The sequence below is a fragment of the Protopterus annectens genome, chromosome 9.part0 (assembly GCF_019279795.1).
Source record: "Protopterus annectens isolate FY-2018-M chromosome 9.part0, PAN1.0, whole genome shotgun sequence".
Taxonomy (NCBI): Eukaryota; Metazoa; Chordata; order Ceratodontiformes; family Protopteridae; genus Protopterus; species Protopterus annectens.
Window position 1 is genome coordinate 1,278,111,317 of NC_056743.1, and position 22,353 is coordinate 1,278,133,669.

The window sequence follows — 22,353 nt, forward strand, 5'->3', positions numbered from 1 at the left end:
ATAGATATGCAACTGCAGTCGGATTTTCCCTCCCGCCTTCCCCTCTTTTCCTTCATTTGGGTCCATTCCCCCTGTTCCTTTAGCTGGGGGTATCTCCTATGGTGTATTTGTTTATTACTGTTGTGCATGTCTGGAATTGTTTATCCATTCACCAAATTTAGCCTTCCTAGGAGGGCACCTGGCATCTGGGGCAAGAAACACTGAAGAAGATGGCGTCGACCGATGCCTTTATACTCCAGCCGTTGTGACGTCGGAGAGGAGGCAACACCAGTCGACGCCGGACCCAGACTTTGGAATTCGGCCGACCGAGGACTGCCTGAGGCAGGACAACCCATATGTTATGACTGCAGTTGCATATCTATCGGACATCTACATTTATGGTAGGTACAAAACTGTACTTTTTGTGTAGAGATAATTTAAGCTCTAGAGTACATTGCATATTTGTAGTGATTACTGTACCAAGTCACTCTAATACGCCTAGACTGGTTTAGTTATACCACCAATTGGATAATATTGCACAGTAGTAATTGGACACCCTTTTAAGGGCCTTTGACTAGCTGATTAATATTAGATGGATGGTGGCAGGCGGTACTACCATATAGTCTGGGTAATGGGGCACAGCTGGAGAACTTGTGCCAGCCTTTCCCAGGAGTGTCTGTGTGGTTGTATACTCTTATCTGCGTGTGTGTGTGTCAGCTACTTGGGCAGGGACATGAAGCACTGGTTGGACAGAGAGGGTGCTGGAGGTTTTAGCTTGCCCAGCTAGGCTGAGATCTGGACCCTATAGCTGTGCCAGTGGAGAGTCTTACTGGGGACTTGGAGAGCAATGGAACGACCAGCCGCAGACTGACTGTGATCTCTGTGTTCTCTTAAGGGAAATTGCACTTTACTGTGTGTCTTTGTTATCCTTTCCATCATATACGAGACCCCTTCTCTGGTGTTAGTGGTGAGGATTGAGGCTCCTTTATTGCTGGGCCAGGGCACAGGCGTCACAATGATGAACATTATGTTCCTTAGTTCTCATCTTATCTCTTTTGATGAGCTTGTTTTTGTCTCCTTCCTGGAATGGCCCGCATTCAAGTTGGTGTTATGGAGATGCAAGTTATCATAGAGCCATTGGCATTGAGACGACCAGTGCTGCAAACCCCTACTCCTGTGGTGATTAATTTACATTAAATTATAGGAACCTGTTGGTGACTGTGTTGTTGCTAAAGCATCAACTGGTTAAAATCAACAGTCCAGCAGGATTTCAGTCTAGAGTTAATGTGTTCTTTTCACTAGCTCCCTTTGCATGCAGATTTTCTAATTTTTCTTTGGGACCTACCTTTGTGTCACTGACGCCCTTAAAGCCAACAGAACATGTGTAATAGTGGCATTGATTGGGTCCCCCTTCAACTCTAATTCTCGTGGCATTCCCCTTGACTCAGTTTTCTGTCTCGCTGGAACTCTTGATGCTGGTTTTAGTCAGCTGTTTTGGGGCTTACTGTGGAGGCATTTACTGAACCCCCTTATCCCTTCAGTTTGGCCAGGTGGTCGGTGTTTGTGTGTCAACCTTTATTGATCCTTGGAGTGCCAAGTGCTTTAGTTTTATGTGAAGTTCAGCTCCACTGTCTGTGTTCCACTTTAAGTCTTCTGCTGTTTGATTGTCCCTACCAGCTTTATGATTGGAATTGTTGTTTTTTGATCTTTCTGCCTAGCCTCTCAGGAAGTACATCCAGAACAAGGGAGTCCAGTTGTCCATTTCAAGCCATAAATAGCCTCCTCCCTCTTCAGGGTTGCCCTCCCCACAGCACACATGAAAGCTTGGTTCAGAGGAAGCATATTGACTCTCTTTTAGAGTCCCCTATATGTGATCAAGATGAATATGAGAATATACATTTCCTAGCATCCACTCCCATATGACCACAGTTTTTCAGAGATTCCAGCAGTGATGCAGCAGAAGGGGCGATGCTTTGTCAAGCTCTTGTTCTTCCCAGAAAAGAACCTAAGTAGTCTTCATGGGTCGTTTGGCTGTCTCGGACATTAAGGTAGCTGCTAAGGCTACCAAGACTGGCACTGATACAGTGGCCCTAGTACCAAACCATGCAGATGAAGTGTTGTATCCCCACAGAAATTGTGCTTTTTTTGTTTTTTGGTCAGGTATTTCAAAGCCCCACACGTTGATTTAGAGTGGCTGTCAGGAACACCATTTCCTCAGAGTACTGTGATTCCTTCACAGTCTTGCGCCGTTGACCATATTGGGTAGCGAGTCTGTAGACGTTGGTGTACTGTTACACTTGGGCAACATGGTGGAGGTTTCTTGCGTCTTAACTGATGAGGTGACTCTCCCTCTTTTCCTGTATAGACAGTTTTGTGCTGGGTTGCTTCTTCCTTTTTCCACGCACTGAAAGTTTCGCTAAACAAACAACTTCTGCTTGGAGCATTTAATGTGGTTAATTTTAAATGTAGTTAAGAAAAAGTTTTCTAATTTTTCCAAACTTTTTTCCCTAACTACCTCAGTCTACTGCTTATCTCGCAGACCTTTGCAGTTTGCATACTAATAATACACTTACTTCCTCTTTTGCCTCAATGCTTCAGTACAATTTTATTGTCCGCTCCTATACAACTTTCAGGCTTATAGATGGTTTGTTTTCAGCCATGACAGAAGTGTCACCTACTCAGCCCACTCTGTTCACCCTTGCTACGCTTGGGCTCACTCTGCTCCATTAACCCCTATTTCTACTCAGCCCCACTTCATCTAAACTTATACTATTCTGTCTCCAACTCCCTATAACAAAACAACCCAACAAATTCACTGAGACGTCCAACTGGCCTGAGTCAACCTACAAATTCATATTGCAAGCACACCTAACTCACTTCTCCAGTCTCCTCCAAAAAAATAGCACAACTCCCAGTCAACTAAATTCATCTTACCCTAGGTTATGTATATAATATGCTACTCCTCCAGTCTGCTCACAGTTGTACTAAACATAATCTACATTGCCACATCCTACCACACTCCCCCCCCCCCCCATCAGTTTATTTTCCCCACCTGTGGACTCCTAGTCAACCAATACCTATCCACTACAAAATTGCACACAAGTCTCTACCCATTAGGAACACAGTCCCTCTTCAGTTGCAGATACATCAGAGAAGTACCAGACCCTTAAATCAGTATCAGACCTAAGAGATAAATATAAAAAAGATGCAGCTTTTTTTACCACACTTCCACTCTCTCACTCTGTGGAGATTCCACCCAAACATTGGACCATGCCGTCAAACCTTCCAAACCCTGTATAACCCATCAGCTCCCACCATTACCAAGACGCAACCTACTGTTAATGCACAAAAAACTCAGAAACATCTGCAACAAAATTCTGCATCTCCAGTCATGCCTTGCAACACACGAGACAGATATTCTAATCATCACTGAAATTTGGCTAAAACCAAACACTAAAGATTAAGAAATCCTTCCCCAAGATACAATATAATAAATGATAGAGTACACAAAAAGCTGGAGAGGTTGCAATACTTTTTAAACACATTAATCAATATCAGATACCCACCGAGTCACCCCAACTATACCAGCACAAAAATATCTGTTTCGCTCCTACACCTGAACAACCATAAAACTATTTGCATTGCATATTCCCCCACGCAACAATATTCCCATTCTTGAAGCTGTACTTTAATGGTTTCCCACTAATGTAAGTAAACTATTATACTTGGGGATGTGAATATAGGCTTTTTACTTGTAAGCATGGAGTCCCCTGCCTTCTCTATTAACCTATTCAGTTTCACTCAAGCAAATCATCTCATCCACTAGAACTGACAAGCACAGCAACAGGTACTCACCACTAGATTGGATCCTTACTACCTCACATTCTAACATAAACACCTTTAGCTGCCTCCCTAGGGTTGCCACCTTGCTTCATGGCTAAAACTGGAGTAAAGCCACACCCTTTGCGTCACCAGTACCCCCACCCACCCCACCCCCCTCTCCCACCCACATTCCACCCATTTTGTGACATCGTGATGACATCACCCAACAGGGAACGCCCTCTTTTTTCAATCCCGCTGCCTGCTTTTGGCTGATTTACTATGCTTTTCCGTCAAAAAAAAAAAAAAAGCATAGTAAATCAGCCGATTTACAAACTCCGATAGTCTGTTTCCTTTTTGAAACAGAATACCAGAGTTTGTACAGTGTTTTCCGAATCAGTTTGATTTCCGGGTAGTCCGGAAAAAAAACGGAGGGGTGGCAACCCTATGTCTCCCAGACAACTTCAGTGACCATCTCTCCACATTTATTAGAAAACAAACTAATCACACCTCCAAACATACAGTATAAAAACAAGTAGGTACACTTTCCTCTGACACCTTTATAAACTATCTCATTCAGTACAACTGAAGTATTCTGAAAAACCTACCACTAGAAGATGCTATTACACATTTTTAAAACCCATTCCTTATAATAAACGAGTTAGCACACACAAGAACCAAAAGCAACCTTGTTCAACAAAGAAACCAAACAACTCATGCTAAATTGAGGCAAACCTGGAAGACATGGCATAAAGACAGAACGCAACAAAAGCAGCAAATGTTTAGACAGCTTGGGAGTCGATATAAACAAGTCGCAGCTAGACAAAATTGCATTCTTTCACTCTCTTCAAGGCAAACATCACAATCCAAAGCAATTCTGGACAACCATAAAAGCCCTGCTATACTCCAGTCAAACCACCATCCCATCTCCTACGGCAAATCACACAGACCCCATAGCAACCCTATTCAACATATACTTCAAGCTGTCCCCTTTCTACTAGAATCTAATCTACCCTCCCATCTTTCTGTCCCCATCAGCAATGCTCACAATACCCTTTTCTTTGCTTTCTACCAAATACCTACCTCAGCTATGAAAATTTACCTTCAAAAACTGAAACCACTGCACCACCTGCCGATAGATTCCCGCCAAAAGAACCTTATGTTTGCTGCCAGTGTCCTGGCATACCCTATCTCAATACTCCAAAATGGATCTATCACAGAAAATCATGTACCCGCTCTCTGGAATAAATCATATTTTACACCACTTCACAAAGGTGGATCAGCCATAGACCTCTCCAAATACCATCTCATTAATAATAAACTACAGTCCCTTACTCAACAAAGCTTTGATAACACCACAGCAGCTCTGCTTTCTTTCTCAGATACCATAAATACCAACAGAAACCATGGTAAACTAATATCCCACCTGTTCCTGGATCTGTCAAAAGCATTTGACAAAGTATCCCACCTTCTCCTAGTCAATGAGCGATCTTCCCTGTCAGTCTCATTCAGCTCTTATTTGGTTCTGTAACTATCTTTCTATCAGACAACAGGCCATAAATTGAATCAGCACTTATTCCCTTTCCTCCCTCTTTCCATTAGTGTACTACAGGTGTAAGTTCTAGGCCCAGTATTTTTCAATATTTTCACAAACCGCCTGCACAAAGCCAGCAAACCTGCCTCTGTACAGTATGCCAGCAATGCCACAATCATCTACTCAGCCTCAATCCTTTCACTTCAACAAATGACTCGACTCATTCACTTCCATAGAATCATGACTAAAGGCTAATCAGCTAATCCTAAATGCCAAAAAAAAAAAATTAATATTTTTCACACCTAGATCTTTCAACAATTTGTACACCCTTTAATGTTACTTCAACAAAGGACACACCATGTAAAGTGTAACAAATACCATGTAAAGTGTAACAAATACCAAACTACTTGGAGTCATAATAGACAATATCCTAAAATTTGACCTGCATATGTCACCCAGTCTATCAAGAAAACTCCTCGAAAACTGGGCTTCCTCTATGAAAACAAACCCAACTTCACAGACTCAAGAAAATCCTAGTCATCCTGCCTTCTCCCTTCTCTTCGCTATGATTCACCCGTACTAATCAACATTCAAGCTACCCTTCTAAAAAAAATTGGAGGCATGCTTCAACAAAATAGCCACGTTTGCAGCTAATGCATCCTACCATGCACACCACTGCTTAACACTAAAGAAGCTCACCTGACTGGAACTACCTAATCACTTTGCATTCACTCAACTTCAAACTGCTCACAAAATAATACAAACACCATACACATGCATTTCTCTACAAAACATTCTCAAGCACTGCTCCTCACCATGCTGCCTTCACTCAGACAATCAGATCCTAATAACTTCCAAATCCTGTAATACTTCTGGAGACTCGCTGTACTAATCTTGTGTCACCAGACAGTGGAACTCTGTCTATCCCACTTAAACAGGACAGCTTTACATCTAGTTTTAAGCACACCCTAAAACAGCACCTAAACTCCTCCTCAGATCTTTAGACCATCACCAGCCCCTAACTCTCCAACCTTATCCTGTAAATGTAATTAAATTCTATCTATATTTATAGCTGTATTGCATTTTGTCCCTTATATAGCAATATACAAACTTCATTTGCCTACATGTGCATTCAACCTTGTTTATTGGTGTCTATATCAGATAATCGAAGTTTCAGAACTTCGAACATCATATGGTCGATCCCATATGATCGAAGTTCTGAAACATTGAATATCCGATTAAAAAAAAAAAAAAAGAAAAAAGTAAAAAAGTAACTGCTTTAAGAAGGAGGGCAAGCCCCCCTGCGCCCTCCACGTGAGGGGCTGCCCCCCCCCCCACTACTTAAATATACCAACTCCAAGATCGCACTTTAACAGAGTATGGTGCGGTAATGGAAGATTTCCCTTTGCTACACTGTAGCGCAATCTCGTAGTTGGTTTATTTAAGTAGCGAGGGGGGGCTTGTCCCCCTGCTTAAACCCTTTTACTTTTCTTTCCTTTTTATTTAAATTGTTTGTTCTGCAACTTCGATCACTAGTGGTCAGTGTTTAGCGATTCGAAGTTGTGGAACTTCGACAATTTAATATAGACCCGTTTATTGTTGTATAATGCTTCTACAGAAATCAAATTGTATTAACCTCTGTCTTGACTGTATTGCCTATTGCATAATTCTAAAACCCAATTTCTACCGTTAAGAATGAAATTATTTTAGTCTCTAATTTTTGTATATTTATGGAACATTTCTCCCTGGCCTCAATTGAAAGTGGGCCTGAGTGCCCAGTTGAACCATCCAGCAAACCAAAGGCAGTAAAACACAATTCCGGTATCCCCTAAAGGTCTTGATCCTTTGAAATGCATCCTATCAAAATTTGAGACTATTTGTCACTTCTTTGAAATTACCTTGGCCTGCTGTTCCATTAAAGTCTGGCATGCTTGCCGTTGTTTCCAGAAATAAAAACAAATCCCCCGTTTGAGTATTCTTAAAGATGTTATTCACTTAAAAACAGCAAAAAGACAAATTTTGCCTTCTTTTGCCTATAATTTCATGTTACAAAAGGCGACTTTATCTCCTGTTGAAGTTGCTGATTCTGTAGCCGTAAAATATATTTCATGAAAATTTCATTTCTTTGTGACAGTCATATTAGATAGACTTTCTTAGCAGTTGGCATTAACATACATATCTTCCTACACTTTTCCACAGTAAGTGTTATTTGTAAAATATAGCCTGTGGTTTATGCTGAATGTGGTAGCAGCTGTTGCTTTGAACCAGCCAGTTCAATTACATTTTTTTATCCTGTCAGAATGCTGGCCAGCACCTGCTTGCATACCTTGTATATTCATAAATGTCTGATGTATAAATATACTAGAAGGCTTCTGCTTACACTCACTCACTGACACAAACACACAAATTCCTTTAGGACAGGGAAGTCAGTGTGGCACCGGCTATGTGACATAGAGAGATAACTCCTGATTGTAGTCCATTTAACCTGGTTTGATTAATGGCCTAGGTGCTTAAGGAAGCGACCATGGATGGGTGGGTGTTATTGGCTGACGCCAACTTATTCATCCTGGGTAAGTTATTTAGTATATCTTCCAATGTAGGAGCAACACCTGTAGCTAAGATAACAGGTGGTGCTTGCTGGCAGCTCCTGGCTAAAGAGACCATTGCTGTATAGTTGATTACAGCAGACATGAGGATGTGCATACACTGTATATGAGCTGATCATAACCAACATTGTTTTGCCTGTTGGCTGTCAGAGGAGAAAGGTTATTTCAGAACTAGATGATAGCCTACTGGCACCAGATTCTTCCCTCAGTTGTCCAAGATGAAGTTATGTAGGGTATTCTTGGCTAGAAAGAAGAGACCATTCCCCTAAGTGGGTGACATGTGGTACTAATGCAAAGTAGTATTGGGGAATGAATGTCAGTAGGGTACAAGGGAAGGTTTTAATTATCAAAGGCTAGTATGGGCCAAGAAATAAAATTAGGCAGTGACTGTCCCACTGTAGTGCCTTTTGTTATGATTATAACAGAGCAATCTTGAGTCCTATTAGAGCTCATTCTGAAGTGGCAGCATCAGTGTCTGAAGTAGGCTAGAGAAATGTTTTCTCTCTAGGTCATGTTAGAAGCCCCAGTTAGTGGTGATGTCCATAAAATCGCAAATAGTTGGAAACTAAAAGATGACTGTAGTGGTACGGTAGTTTGACATTTTTTCCCATTTTTCCTGTGCTGACCATCAATCCTCTCAGCCACCCTAATGATTCATTCATGTTTGTGGAGGGAGCTTTACAGCTTCTTTGCTCCTGGAGCAGGGGAGTAGGAACCTTGTGTAGATTGGTAGGATTTTCTGTGCTTAGCTTTTACCTCAATGTGCTTGCCCAGTAATCAGTCTGCAGTGATCCTAGGAGAGAACTGCTGTTGACTTAATGAGTGACGTAAACCTCGCAGATAACTAGACCTCCTAGAAAGAGCACATTGTGCATGTTTCTTTGGTCTCAACTGGGAACTGGTGCACTTTGTTTCCATGGATATGCATCCACCTCTTCCACCTGAGAGAGCTGAGCAGGCAGAGCCCTTTCACTCCTGTTCCTCATGTGCCAGCCTTAACAGACACTTTAGCCATTATTTAATCATAGATTTCATAGATGGGGTTTTATCCATGTACTCCAACGGATCTGGCTAAGAGGTAGGACAGGTTTTGGCACACCCCTGCTACAATGAATCATGTAATCTAAGTACACCTTTTACTACTATTGATGCTGTCCTTGTGTTATTGTTTAGTTATAGTGTTTCTCTTTGAAATTGGATAGTACATTTGTTTGAGATTCAGGCATAAGTGGATCTTTGAAAAGGTGTCACTCTAATAGTAAAACTTCACCATCACCATCCTTTTCATTCTGGTCGGAGTTCATATGATTTAGCTTTTGATTTTTTTAGTTGGTTGTTGCTTTTATAGTTTTCTTAGGTTGCACTGCTGTATTGACTGCACTCTGGCACATTTACCCATGCCTATTTGAAGCATGCAACTCCCTGAGGGGAGGTATTGACTTTGAATTGAAGATGATGCATGCCAACACTTGGTTATATTTTGGAGCCCATCACACCTAGGTCAGTACCCTTTCGCAGGGATGGAAAGCACTTTTGAAGACATGGCTAACCAGTGCACCTCTAAAAGTAAAACTGAATGTTCTAATTTACTGATATTTAACCTCTTTGTTATGGTAGTTGTATTTGTATCTTGTGCAACAGTATGTTCCACACTCTGCTAAATGCTATGCACAGGCTGTTTAAGGAGCACTGTTTGTAGAGGAAGCAGGCATGTTTTCACTGACTGTCTAAATGTAAGCAAGTGCACGTATGTATGCATGTTATTGGACTGGCAATTGAAATGCAGTGCTGTTCAATTCAAAGTGGGTTGCAAGCATTTGTTTGTTGGTTTCTGTGGAATTGCGAAGGCCAAAGACTGAAATAATGTTTGAAAGCAGATGGTACTTTATTGCTGAGTTTTTGGTGTGCCATTTTAATTTTGTGATTTCTGTTTTTTCACAGGCAGCAACTGTTCTAAACAAGGTAACTCTGGATAGACGAAGTAAGAAGGCCACAACACTTCCAGCTGACTTCCACTATGATCCTGAAAATCTCATGCGATTTAGCCTCAAGCCTATTTACATAGTAAGGAGCTGTGAAGAAGTATCATTTAGAAGTAGATCTGATGATTTTTCTTATGACTTTGGAGAAATCTGGCGTTTGCTTTTGTTATTGCAAAAGTGATTGATTTTATTGGGTCCTACCTTTATAGAGGTGAACGTGCAACTGCATGAGCAAATGTGGGAAGTGGGACAGCATATGGGAGACTTTAACTGAATACCTGCTTATTTTGGGTTCTTTCCCTAAAGACATTATTGCAGTTGAATTTTATTTAAGGGGAAGTATCCCTCTGGCTGGTCCAGCTGGCACTGTGACTGAATATTCTACTGTCGTGATCTAATTTATGTGCCACATTCCCCAGATCTCATTTGCTGCGTCCTCAGTCGGAAGCTTCTTTTGGTTGGCCGTGACTAAGTGATTTAGTTCTTTATTATTCTGCTTGTTATAAGTTTTTAACTTCGTGTGAAGCGCTTTTCTTATTGCGGTTATCCTTATTGTGATAACCGATTGTGTCAATTTAACCGGATTTGACTTTTTCCTGAATTTGACTTTTTCTGCTGTAAAATTTTGGGCCTGTTGCCGTTTTTTGTCTGTGTTCCCGTGAGTGTGTGCGTTTAAACCGATGTCCTTCAAGAATGCAACTGCAGTCATAACATGTGGGTTGTCCTGCCTCAGGCAGCCCTCGGTCGGCCGGATTCCAAAGTCTGGGTCCGACGTCGGCTGATGTCGCATTTCTCTTCGACGTCAGAGCGGCTGGAGTACATAAGCATCAGCCGACGCCATTTTCTTCAGTCTTTCTTGCCATGCGGTGCCCGAAGCAGAAGCAGTTCCAAGTGCCAGTCGGTCAGCTCCTGTATTCTACGATACCGAAGTCATCAAAAAAGCTAAGTACCCCGTTGGGGACCTTTTCTTGCCTCAGCCGATGTCAGAAATTACTGAAAAAGTTAATTGTCTTTCTTGTGGTAAACAAATACCTCATAAGGATTTCCACTCTTACTGTCTCCCTTGCCTGGGCCCAGACCACGACGTCTCGGCCTGTGTAGCCTGTGCTCGCTTCAACAAGCGCACTCTCAGGCGCCGGGCGGAGTTCGCTGAAGATTTTTTCGGCGATAATTTTGCTTACACCATGCCGTCGGATCTTCCGGCATCGCAAACTCCCAAAAAGCGAAAAGACCGGGACCAACATCCTCGGCTCGCGTCTACCACCGACTCCACGCCAAAACCTACAGCGAGTGCTCCGGTTCCCTCTGAGACTGTCTCTCCACCGCTCCGAACTGAAGACACCGCATTACCGCCGACTCCGATTCCAGACATTACTCCGACACCAGTTATAGATTTTCCTCCGGATACTGAAACCGAGGAAATGCCCGAGACCATTGCTGTAGACAAGGTCACTCCTGCACGTGGAGCTGCCAGGCCCCCCATGGCCATGTCTATTAAGGCCTACACTAGGGCTAAGGCAGCCAGCAAAACAAAGCATATTACTTCTAAATCCTTACCTCAGCCGACTCCAGAGACACAAATTATGTCCATGGCTGCTGATTTAATTTCCATGATTAGAGGTTCACAGGCCCATCCTGAGAGAGGATCCCAGCCTCCTCCTGATAAAAGGCCCCGGATAGAACCTATATTGAGCCATGGGTATAACATAAACAACATGCATAACAACAATCAAAGAACTGAAAAACATCAACTACCATTATATATTTCTGTATTTGATGATACCTATGATATTATCAGGAATATCATCAGGGGAAATTGGGGGATTTTAACAGATGATAATAGTGTGGCGCAAACATTTCAAGGACAAATTAAATTTGTATATAAAAAAGACACGTCCTTTAAGGAATTTTTTGAAAGAAACACACATTCAACCAAAATGAAAATGAATAGGAAAGTGGGTAATTTCAAATGTGGCAGATGTACTGTATGTAAACACATTCAATGTACAGGTAACAGACTTTTGGTAAATTATCATAACATTAGGGTTAAGGAACATTTTAATTGTTTCACTTCTAATGTTATTTATGTTGCAATATGTCAAGATTGCAAGGCATTCTATGTTGGCAAAACTAGCAGGCATTTTAGAAATAGAATTAAAGAACATCTGCTTGATGTCCAACATATGAGAACAACGAATGCCTTGGTCAGACATATACAACAAAATAAAAGCCATACCTTCAAATTTTGTGTCATTCAGCATGTTGAATATGATGTAAATGGAAAATGTACAAAATATGATTTAGACATTAATGAACTAAAATGGCAAATACTATTAAATGCCTATAATTGGCCAGGCTTAAATGAATATTGTAGCATTAAACCCATACTGAACAACAATTATATTAAGGGTAGGACACATTAACCAATAATCAATTTTATTGATGATGAATTGGATATTAATTTATGTATTTGCATTTGTATTATAAAATAATGGTAATGTGTTACAAAAATTTATGTAACTTGTAATATATACCATACAAGTTACATAATGTGAATATATTCATTATTCACACATGTATATTCTTATCATTAACACTATTATTATTAATATTTTTACATTTTTCATGTTTTAACATAGGGACTCACATAAACTACAATTTATGTGATATATAAAGATTGTAAGCCACTGTATACAGAATTATACTGGCTTTATAATAGTACATGTTAATGTTATATAAATAACTTAAACATATTTAAATACATTATAATATACACATACAAGAACATCTAGAATGTAATGATAAGGAAAATCTATACATCATGTGTTAATTAATATATAAACAAACGTGCTGATTAAATAAAGTCTCAGTATAGCCATTATGATATAGAACTGATGGCTTGCCATAAAGGGTGTTTTTAAACTGTTAATTGACAAAGTGATTAATTGATTTTAAATTGGGGTGGGACCTGTATACTTGAAGAAGGTAACATTTGAGAATAGTATTCTGAAGAAGTTCGTCATATCGGACGAAACCCGGGTAAATTCGTTTGTTCAATGTATTGTTTTAGTGTTTTGGTGGATGTTCAGTGGATGTGAAGATTCACTGCTCGTTTTTATGGTGTATTGCTGTTCGCAAGTTCTCAAATAAACGGTCCATTATAGCTGTGGAAAAGTTTTTTTTATCTGTACAGCGTGGATTTACGTGAGTTGCTGTGGTACAATCAACTGCCGAGCATTTGAACTTCCTGTGTTATACATCAGTTTAATTAATTTCCTGGTATTGGAGGCCCCGGATAGAACCCTCTGAACCCTACTCCTTCAGATGAAGATTCTGAGGGCTCTGTCCACTCTGATAGCCAGGAAGAGCTCTTTCAGACCTATGAGGACTCGGATGCAGAAGACTCCATCCCCTCGGCCTCCCCTCCTGAGGATATTTCTTTTGGGGAAGTTCTGCACACCATGAGGGAACATTTCAAGTGGCAAGGTCAGGAATATTCTGATTCCAGGAAACGCCTTAGGACTTTCCTTAAGAAGCCTCAGCACAGGCCCTTAGCTATTCCTCCTGTACTTGATGTTCTGGATGATTTGTATTCTGACTCTAGTGCTACCCCTGATTCTCTTCCTCCTGCTCCAGCCAAGCCGGACAGGTATTACAGGGTCCCAGAAACTCATTCCCATTTATTCAGGGCCCACACTGTTGATTTGGAAACTATTTCACAGGGGCCTAAAGGAGTTTCAGCCTCCACCTCAAAAAATCCTTTGCCCTCCAGCAGGGAAGCTAGGTCATTAGAGAGATGGGGCAAAAAGGTTTCACATCCACTACCTTATCTATGAGAGCTTTAAATTGTCTTTTTCATATGTTACAATATCAGGATTATCTGTTAGAAGATTTACAAAAAACATTAGCCACTCCTGATCCTTTAGACAGGAAGACTTTGCAGGAAGCTGTACATAACACTCAGCAAGTAAGCAATCACTTCCTGCAGTGTGGATATGATGCACTGGAAGCTTCATGTAGAGCAGCTATGACAGGGGCAGTCATTCGTAGACATGCTTGGTTAAAAGATCAACCTCTACCATATCATGTTAAAGCAAAACTTCTGGATGCACCTTTGGAAAAGAACAAGCTTTTTGGTACAAATGCTAAGGATGTGTTAAAGACCATCGAAGAAAAAGCAAAATCAGTTCAGACTGTGAAAGATTTCCTCCAGGTTCAACCCCCCAGATTCAGTAGGAATTGGCCTTCAAAAAACTGGTCCTTTCCTAATCCAGAAAAGTTTCAAAGGGGTAAGAACAGACATGGCCGAGGAAGAGGCCAATACAGAGGTCCTTACAGGGGACGGCAATGGCAGCCAGGAAACCAAAGAAGTGACACAGGGGTTTCACCTGCCCCACAACCACAATCTCAATGACTTTCCTCTAGCACCACCTACCAGGGAACAACTAGAAGCCCCCTTGGGCGGGAAATTATCTCTGTTTGCAGAAAACTAGCACAGACTGACAAAGGACAAATGGATTTTGGACATTATAGACCGAGGGTACAGGTGTCATTTTCATACCTTACCGAGAAAACAAGGCATGCCAAACCTTCCACAAAATCAGAGGGCAGAGGCTACCAAGCAAATCACTCTGCTGACTCGGATGAAAGCAATAGAAAGAGTTCCAAAACAAGAACAAGACCAGGGCTTTTACTCAAGACTGTTCCTGGTTCCAAGAAAAGAATCTCATTGGAGACCAATACTGGACTTGTCTGCATTAAACACCTTTCTCATAGTACCAAAGTTCAAAATGCTGACTCTACAGCAACTCCTTCCCATGCTGGGCAAGGGGTCGTGGCTGATTACTCTGGACCTCAAGGAGGCATACCTGCATGTCCCTATCGGACACAGCTGCAGAAGATACCTCAGATTTCTTGCAGGGCCAGAGCATTATCAATTCTCAGCATTGCCATTTGGCTTATCTACTGCGCCCAGAGTATTTACAAAATGCCTGGCTTCAGTAATTGCTCATTGCAGGCTCCAGGGTATACAAATTTACCCGTACCTGGACGACTGCCTCATACAAGCAGACGACAAATTGATGTTGACAAAAAAACCTGGATTATGTCATACGATTACTTCAAGCTCTGGGATACACAGTCAACTTCCAAAAGTCAAGACTGCAGCCATCCCAGCAAATAATCTTCTTAGGAGCCAAATTAGACAAAGCCTCTCAGATGGCTTACCTGACAGAAGACAAGCAAGAGAAGTTAACTCATTATTTCAGAGGTTTAGCAAAACTCACCCAGATGACTGCAAGGAGATTCCTACAGGCCCTGGGTTACATGGCATCTTGCATTCTCCTGGTTCCATTAGCAAGACTACACATGAGAAAGCTTCAATGGTACCTAAAAAGCATTTGGTCTCAACACAGCAACAACTTGGAGACTATCATACCTCTCATTCCATGCCTACAAAAGGAATTCCTATGGTGGGCCTCGGTGAGCCAGGCAAACACAGGTATGTCATTCAAAAAACCACGGATAACACAGACCATGACTACAGATGCCTCAGACCTTGGATGGGGGGCGCACATGGAAGGCAGGTGTATACAAGGACAATGGTCTCCAAAGGAAACACATCTGCATATAAACCAAAAGGAAATGCTGGCAGTGATGCATGCCATCGAGGCCTTTCAACACCAACTCCAGCAAGGCCATTTACTGATACGGACAGACAACACTACTGTGATGTGGTACATAAACAAGCAAGGGGGGAACCCACTCTTACCCCCCTTTGCAGACTGACAATGCAGCAATGGGAGAAATCACTGAGCCTAAACATCCAGTTACAATCCCAGTTTGTTCCAGGAAAAGACAATGTGTTGGCGGACAGCCTAAGCAGGAATTTCACAGATCCACACGAGTGGAGGTTACATCCCAAGGCCTTCAGACAACTCACTTCGACATGGGGCAAGCCAGAAGTGGACCTATTTGCCTCTCACCTCAACCATCTTCTACCAAAATTCTGCACAAGGACATACCATCCAAAAGCTTGGAAAATAGATGCCCTCTCATTCAACTGGAGCTCCCTAGCAATCTATGCATTCCCACCTCTGCCACTGATGACCTCAGTATTACTAAAGATCAAAGCAGAGAAACCCAAGGGAATTATAATAGCTCCGGACTGGCCAAGACAACACTGGTACCCACTACTACGGAGCATATGTCACACCAGGAGGTGGGCCCTTCCTCAGTGGCCTCAACTTTTGACTCAACACAATTTCGAAACACTGCATCCAAATCTTCAGACGCTGCAGCTAACAGCCTGGGAGATCCCATAAATAACTCCAGCTTATCTCTCTCCAAGGAAGTTCAGCGGATACTAACAGAAGCTCGAAGACCATCCACCAGAAAGGTTTACTTAGCAAAGTGGAAAAGATTCAGCAATTGGAATACCAGCAAGGGACATGATGCATCATTGTTGAACATCCCACTCATCTTGGAATATTTGGCAGATATGTTAAAGAACGGCCTCTCATATTCTTCCATAAAGATACATGCATCTGCTATTTCAGCAAGATACAACACTGATCCTCCTGTTTTTTCTCACCCCTTACTAAGGCAATTCCTCAGGGAAATCAAGAACATTAAGCCACCAAGAAAGGCCCCAGTGCCAGCCTGGGACCTCAATTTTGTCTTAGAAAAACTGACCTTACCTCCATTTGAGCCAGCAGCTTCAGTGGACTTGCAATTTCTCTCATGGAAGACAGCTTTCCTGTTGGCAATTACCTCAGCAAGAAGGGTTTCTGAGCTACAGGCCCTAATGGCAATACCACCCTTCATTATTTTTCACAGAGACAGGGTTTCATTAAGGACCAACCCTACTTTTATGCCAAAGGTGGTATCTAGGGTTTCTTTAAATCAAGCCATTCATCTGCCTGCTTTCATCCCCAATCCTGAGAATAAGGGGGAAAGACTGTTGCATACCTTGGACATTCACAGACAACTTCGATACTACCTGGACAGAACAAAGGCCAGTAGGAAGTCTGAACAACTTTTTGTAGCTTACGCCCCTGCAGTCCAAAGAAAAGCAATTTCAAAACAGACTATTTCTAAATGGATTGGACATTGCATCAGTTTCTGTTATTCCTTTCATGGAAAGACTGTTCCAGCCAATGTCAGACCACATTCCACCAGAGCTACAGCCACCTCTACAGCATTCTTAAGAGGGGTGCCTACCAAGGACATTGTAGAAGCTGCTACATGGAGCTCCGTGCATACATTCTCCACACACTACAATCTCTCTTTATACTCCAGATCCAGAGCAGGCTTTGCTTCGGCAGTCCTGCAGGGTTTGATCGCCACACCATCTTTTTCCTAGAGCATTCCTCCTCCCCCAGCTAAGCTATGGTATTCTACCCACATGTTATGACTGCAGTTGCATTCTTGAAGGACATAGTACAGTTTTGTACCTACCATAAATGTAGATGTCCGATAGACATGCAACTGCAGTCGGATTTTCCCTCCCTCCATACCCCTCTATGCCTAGGGTCCACTCCTATCCCTGTTACTCTTAGCTGGGGATATCTGTTATGGTGTATTTGTTTTATTGCTCATTTATTTGTCTGGAATCCTGTTTTTGTCTTCCAATTTGATTACAGCCTTCCTTGGAGGGCACCTGGCATCTGGGGCAAGAAACACTGAAGAAAATGGCGTCGGCTGATGCTTATGTACTCCAGCCGCTCTGACGGAGAGAAATGCGACATCAGCCGACGTCGGACCCAGACTTTGGAATCCGGCCGACCGAGGGCTGCCTGAGGCAGGACAACCCACATGTTATGACTGCAGTTGCATGTCTATCGGACATCTACATTTATGGTAGGTACAAAACTGTACTTTTCCGATGCCGTCTGTAATGACTACAGTGGTGTCCTCTGCTCCAGCACCCCGGGTGGTTGTCTCGGAGCAGAGCACCGCTCCGACACGTTCGACGCCATCCGAAGTGTCTAGGGTCTGAAACTCTTCGGTCGGGCCCGAGAGGGACACTTGGAGCCGAACCTCTTCTGTCCCGAGTCTTCCTCTTGGTGCGTCAGCCTGAGTGAGCTTGGACCCTACATCGTTCTCAGAGCCGATTCCTTTGGAGCCATCAACACCTATGCTCTCCTTGGAGCCGGGGCATCGTTAGGAGCCGGAGAGGTCTGTTTTCGTGAAGATGAGGAGTGTGTTTGATAGTTCATCTGTACCATGTAGGAGTACCGATGCTATACTCCCTCAAGCGCCGACTACGGTCTCCGCATTCTGTCCCCCCTGGGATGGTAAAAACTCACAGCCTCAGGACCCTTGTTTTGGTGGTCCACGATCTCCCCAGAAGACCCCACTGAGGAGCCCCCTTGGAAGAGAGCATGTAAGAGGAAGCATGTAGACTCCCCTGATGAATCTGTCACATCTTGATGAGTCAGAGGGGTCCCCTAAGTCGTCCTCTGAAGATGTCTCCTTTGTAGACATTTTGGAGATCCTCAGGCAGAGAGGCAGCTGGCCCACCGTTACCCCTTCTGATGAGGAGTCAGTGTACCTGAAGGCTTTTGGGTCTCAACCCTCAGCCTCATGGGTGTCTCCTCCATTTGATGAATTGCTAGATCTCGTGAGTCAGAAGATATGGCAGACTCCCGATGCCATGGAACATGTCCCCAGGAGGCCAAATAAATTTCTCTCTGCCCCCAAGGATAAAGTGTTTTTATCTAAGGGTTTACCTGTTGATGCCATGATGGTGGCGGTGGCCACTAAGAAGGAGCTAGCAGAGACGACTTCTATCCATCCACCTAATAAGGAATCCCGAACGATGTATAGATACGGGAAGCATATCTTCTCTTCAGCGGCTTTTACACTCCGCTGAACTATCACATTTTACGAGAAAGGAGTTAGGAGATGCTCTTCAGGGTACCTCGACTGAAGCAGTCCCATCTACAGTGTCTGCTCAGTTGGCTACCCTCACATCTATTAACTCCTCCATGCGGCTGATCTAATATGCAGCTGATGGTGCGAGTCGGGCGGTGGGTTCAGGAGTCTCATTAAGGAGACATTCCTGGATGCGTCTATAAAACTTTGCTGAGCCTTTCAGGTCTACATTCACCAATGCTCCCGTGGACGGATCCTCTTTTTTGGACCCAAAGTGAAAGATACCCTCACCAGGTGTAAGTAGGAAGGAAAGACTCTCTGCTATGGGAGTTCGTTTTACCGTTCCTTCTAGACCTTACCCTAAAGGTCAGAAGAGCGGCAAAATGTGGTTCAAGAAATTGGAGAGACCTTTCCAGGACACACAAGGTGATTCCTCCTTCAGAGGCAGGGGAGGAGGAAATAATGGTAGACATTGCCCTAGAAGCAGGGGAGGCCCACAAAATCAGGGAGGTCGCGATTCTTTTCGTGACCATCCCTGTCAGCGTTCCTGATGTGGAACCCGACTGTGCGTCTCTGGAGCCGGTCAGGGGTCGCCTGTCCTTGTACCCAGAAGCCTGGCTAAATCCCACTCGAGACAAGTGGGTACAAGGTATCATTACCAGAGGTTATTCTGTACCCTTTTCCCATCCACCACGCCATCCCAAAAGGATCCCAGATGTACCACCCAATCACAGGGATCAAGCGGCTATAGAGATAGAAAAGCTGCTATTAAAAAGAGCCATCCAAAAGGTCCCAACAGACCAGACAGGATTCGGAACATACTCCAGGTTCTTTAGTTCCAAAAAGAACAGGGGACTGGAGACCCATCCTAGACCTCAGCAGGTTAAACGAGCATGTAAAGAAGTCCAAGTTCCGAATGGTCACTCTACAATCCATACTCCCTTTGTTGGGGAGAGACCACTGGATGTGCTCAATAGATCTCCAGGATGCCTACTACCACATAATGATGGACAAAGCATCAAGGAGCTACCTACGCTTCCGGCTGGGAGCCAATCATTACTAGTTTTGGGCATGGCCCTTTGGTCTCACCACAGCCCCCTGGGTGTTCACCAAGTGCATGGCAGTACTCACAGCTCATTTGTGGCATCAGGGAATCCAAGTCTTTCCATACCTGGACGATTGGCTCCTGACTGCCACCACCAGGCATCACCTAATTCAATCGAGCGATTCCACAATCAAGCTCTGTTCCCAGTTGGGAATCTCGATAAACTGAGAAAAATCCTCTTTTTTGCCCACTCAATCTATAACTTTTATAGGAGCAAACATAGACATGGTCGAGATGGCAGCCAGACTGCCTACAGACAGAATACCGAATCTCGTGCAACAAATTTACAGAATACTTCCCCTTCAAAGAGTCAAAGCAAAGGTGGTGTTGCAGCTTCTCGAGATTATAGCATCAACCATAACCATGGTACCTTTAGCAAGACTACATATGAGAATACTCCAATGACTGCTGTCATCCCAGTGGTCGTTTCAGCAGTTGCCTCTGCATCATCAGATCCTGATTACAGATTCTTGCAAAAAGGACCTACGCTGGTAGATTCAACCAGGTCATCTTACCACAGGGACTCCCTTTTTACACCACCAACCCATTGCCACTTTGATCACAGATGCCTCTCAGGGTGGGGGGGGGGGCATTATCCTGGCAGGACTGTCCAAGGCACATGGCAAGAGCAGGAGGCCCATCTGCATATCAGTGTCCTAGAGATGAGGGCGGTGCTTCTAGCATTGCAAGCACTTCACAACTTTCTCCCTCCTGGGGAAGATAGCTATCCAGACCGACAACATGTCAGTTGTCTGGTATCTAAACAAACAAGGGGGAACCAGATCATACCCCTTATGTCGAGAGGCCATGCAAGTTTGGAATTGGGCGATTTCTTCCCAACGCTTTCTCATTGCAACGCACATCCTGGGGACTTCCAATGTAATAGCGGACAAGCTAAGCAGGGCAGTTTTGTTACCTCACAAATGGTCCTTGAACCAGAAAATAGCCAGTATGATCTTTCACAAGTGGGGACAACTCTGCTCTGACCTCTTTGTCAGTCTCATCAACACCAAATGCAGCACCTTTTTCTCTCCCATCCCCCCTCTGGGGGAGTCTTCAAGAGATGCACTAGTCCACGATTGGCCCCCGGGGCTCCTTTATGCTTTTCCTCCTTTTCCACTCATCCCCAAGGTCATACAGAAAGCGATGCCGTTTGGAAGCAAGATGATCCTCATCACCCTTTACTGGCCTCGTCAGATTTGGTTCCCTTTTCTCGGGCCTCACCTGTTGGACTGCCCATGGATGCTGGACCCAGTGCCAGACCTCCTGATACACGTCAGGTTCTCTTCATCCCAGTATCCACACTCCCAAACTGACAGCATGGCTGCTCCAGTTCCATCATTAGTCAGGTTTCATGATTTGTCTCCAGCTGTAACTCGTATTATTACCTCTTCTCACAAGCCTTCGATCAGAAAATTGTATCATAGTAAATGGAAGAGATTTTCCATATGGGCACACAATAGAGAAGCTGATCCATTTACAGCTCCCATTACTATTGTTCTAGAGTTTCTTTCTGAACTCTTTCACCAAGGTTCAGCGGCTTCTACACTCAGAGTTCCAACTAGCAGCAATGTCTAATTTTCATGTGGGGATTAATGATTCCAGTCTTACGTCTCACAAACTGTGCAAATCCTTTCTTAAGAGTTCCATGATGTTTAGACCTCCTGTGCAAGACCCCATTCCTCCTTGGGACCTGAATCTAGTTCTGTCTAGACTTACTCTGCCACCCTTTGAACCAGCCCACAGTTGGCATTTGAAGTTTCTGTCTTGGAAGACTTTTTTTTCTGGTAGTAATAACCTCAGCCAGGCGAGTTTCTGAATTACAGGCTCTGTCTGTTAAACCTCCATACTTAATTTTTCACAAAGATAGGGTCTCTCTCCAGACTAACCCTTCTTTTATTCCTAAAGTCTGTTCTCAATTTCACTTAAGCCAAACAATTGAATTGCCAGTGTTCTTCCCTAATCACTCCAGTAAAGCAGAGTATACATTCCACCAATTGGATGTACACAGGCAACTACGTTTCTATATCCACCGGACCAAAGAATTTAGAAAATCAGAACAGCTGTTTATTTCCTTAGCTGAGGCGAGAATAGGCTTGCCAGTTTCCAAGGATACACTTTCGAACTGGATCTCTAGTTGTATTTCCTTTATTTACAGTCCTCAAGGAAAGGAGTTGCCCTTTAAAGTCAAAGCGCATTCCACCAGGTCCTTCTCTACTTCTGCTGCTTTCCAAGCCAGGACACCTATTGATAGTGTTTGTGCAGCAGCAACATGGGCTACCCCTCATACCTTCATTTCCCATTATAAATTGGATTTAACCTCCAGGGGTAGAGGTTTGTTTGGTTCCACGGTACTCAGGAGCATCTTCCAGTGAGCCACCCATTCAAGGTGCTAGGGACATTGTCCCACATGTAATAATGGAGGAGAGATAGGACTACATAACATAAAGA

At 43.3% G+C, this 22,353-nt stretch overlaps 1 protein-coding gene across 1 annotated transcript in view; it reads left to right on the forward strand.

Annotated features, from left to right (window-relative positions):
- Positions 1 to 22,353, forward strand: part of NCAPH (non-SMC condensin I complex subunit H) — a gene marked incomplete in the record, with an annotated part of 906,630 nt that overhangs the window by 376,049 nt on the left and 508,228 nt on the right. The window contains 1 exon segment of the mRNA XM_044084212.1: positions 9,880 to 10,002. Within this exon segment, the coding sequence (XP_043940147.1) occupies positions 9,880 to 10,002 (123 nt within the window).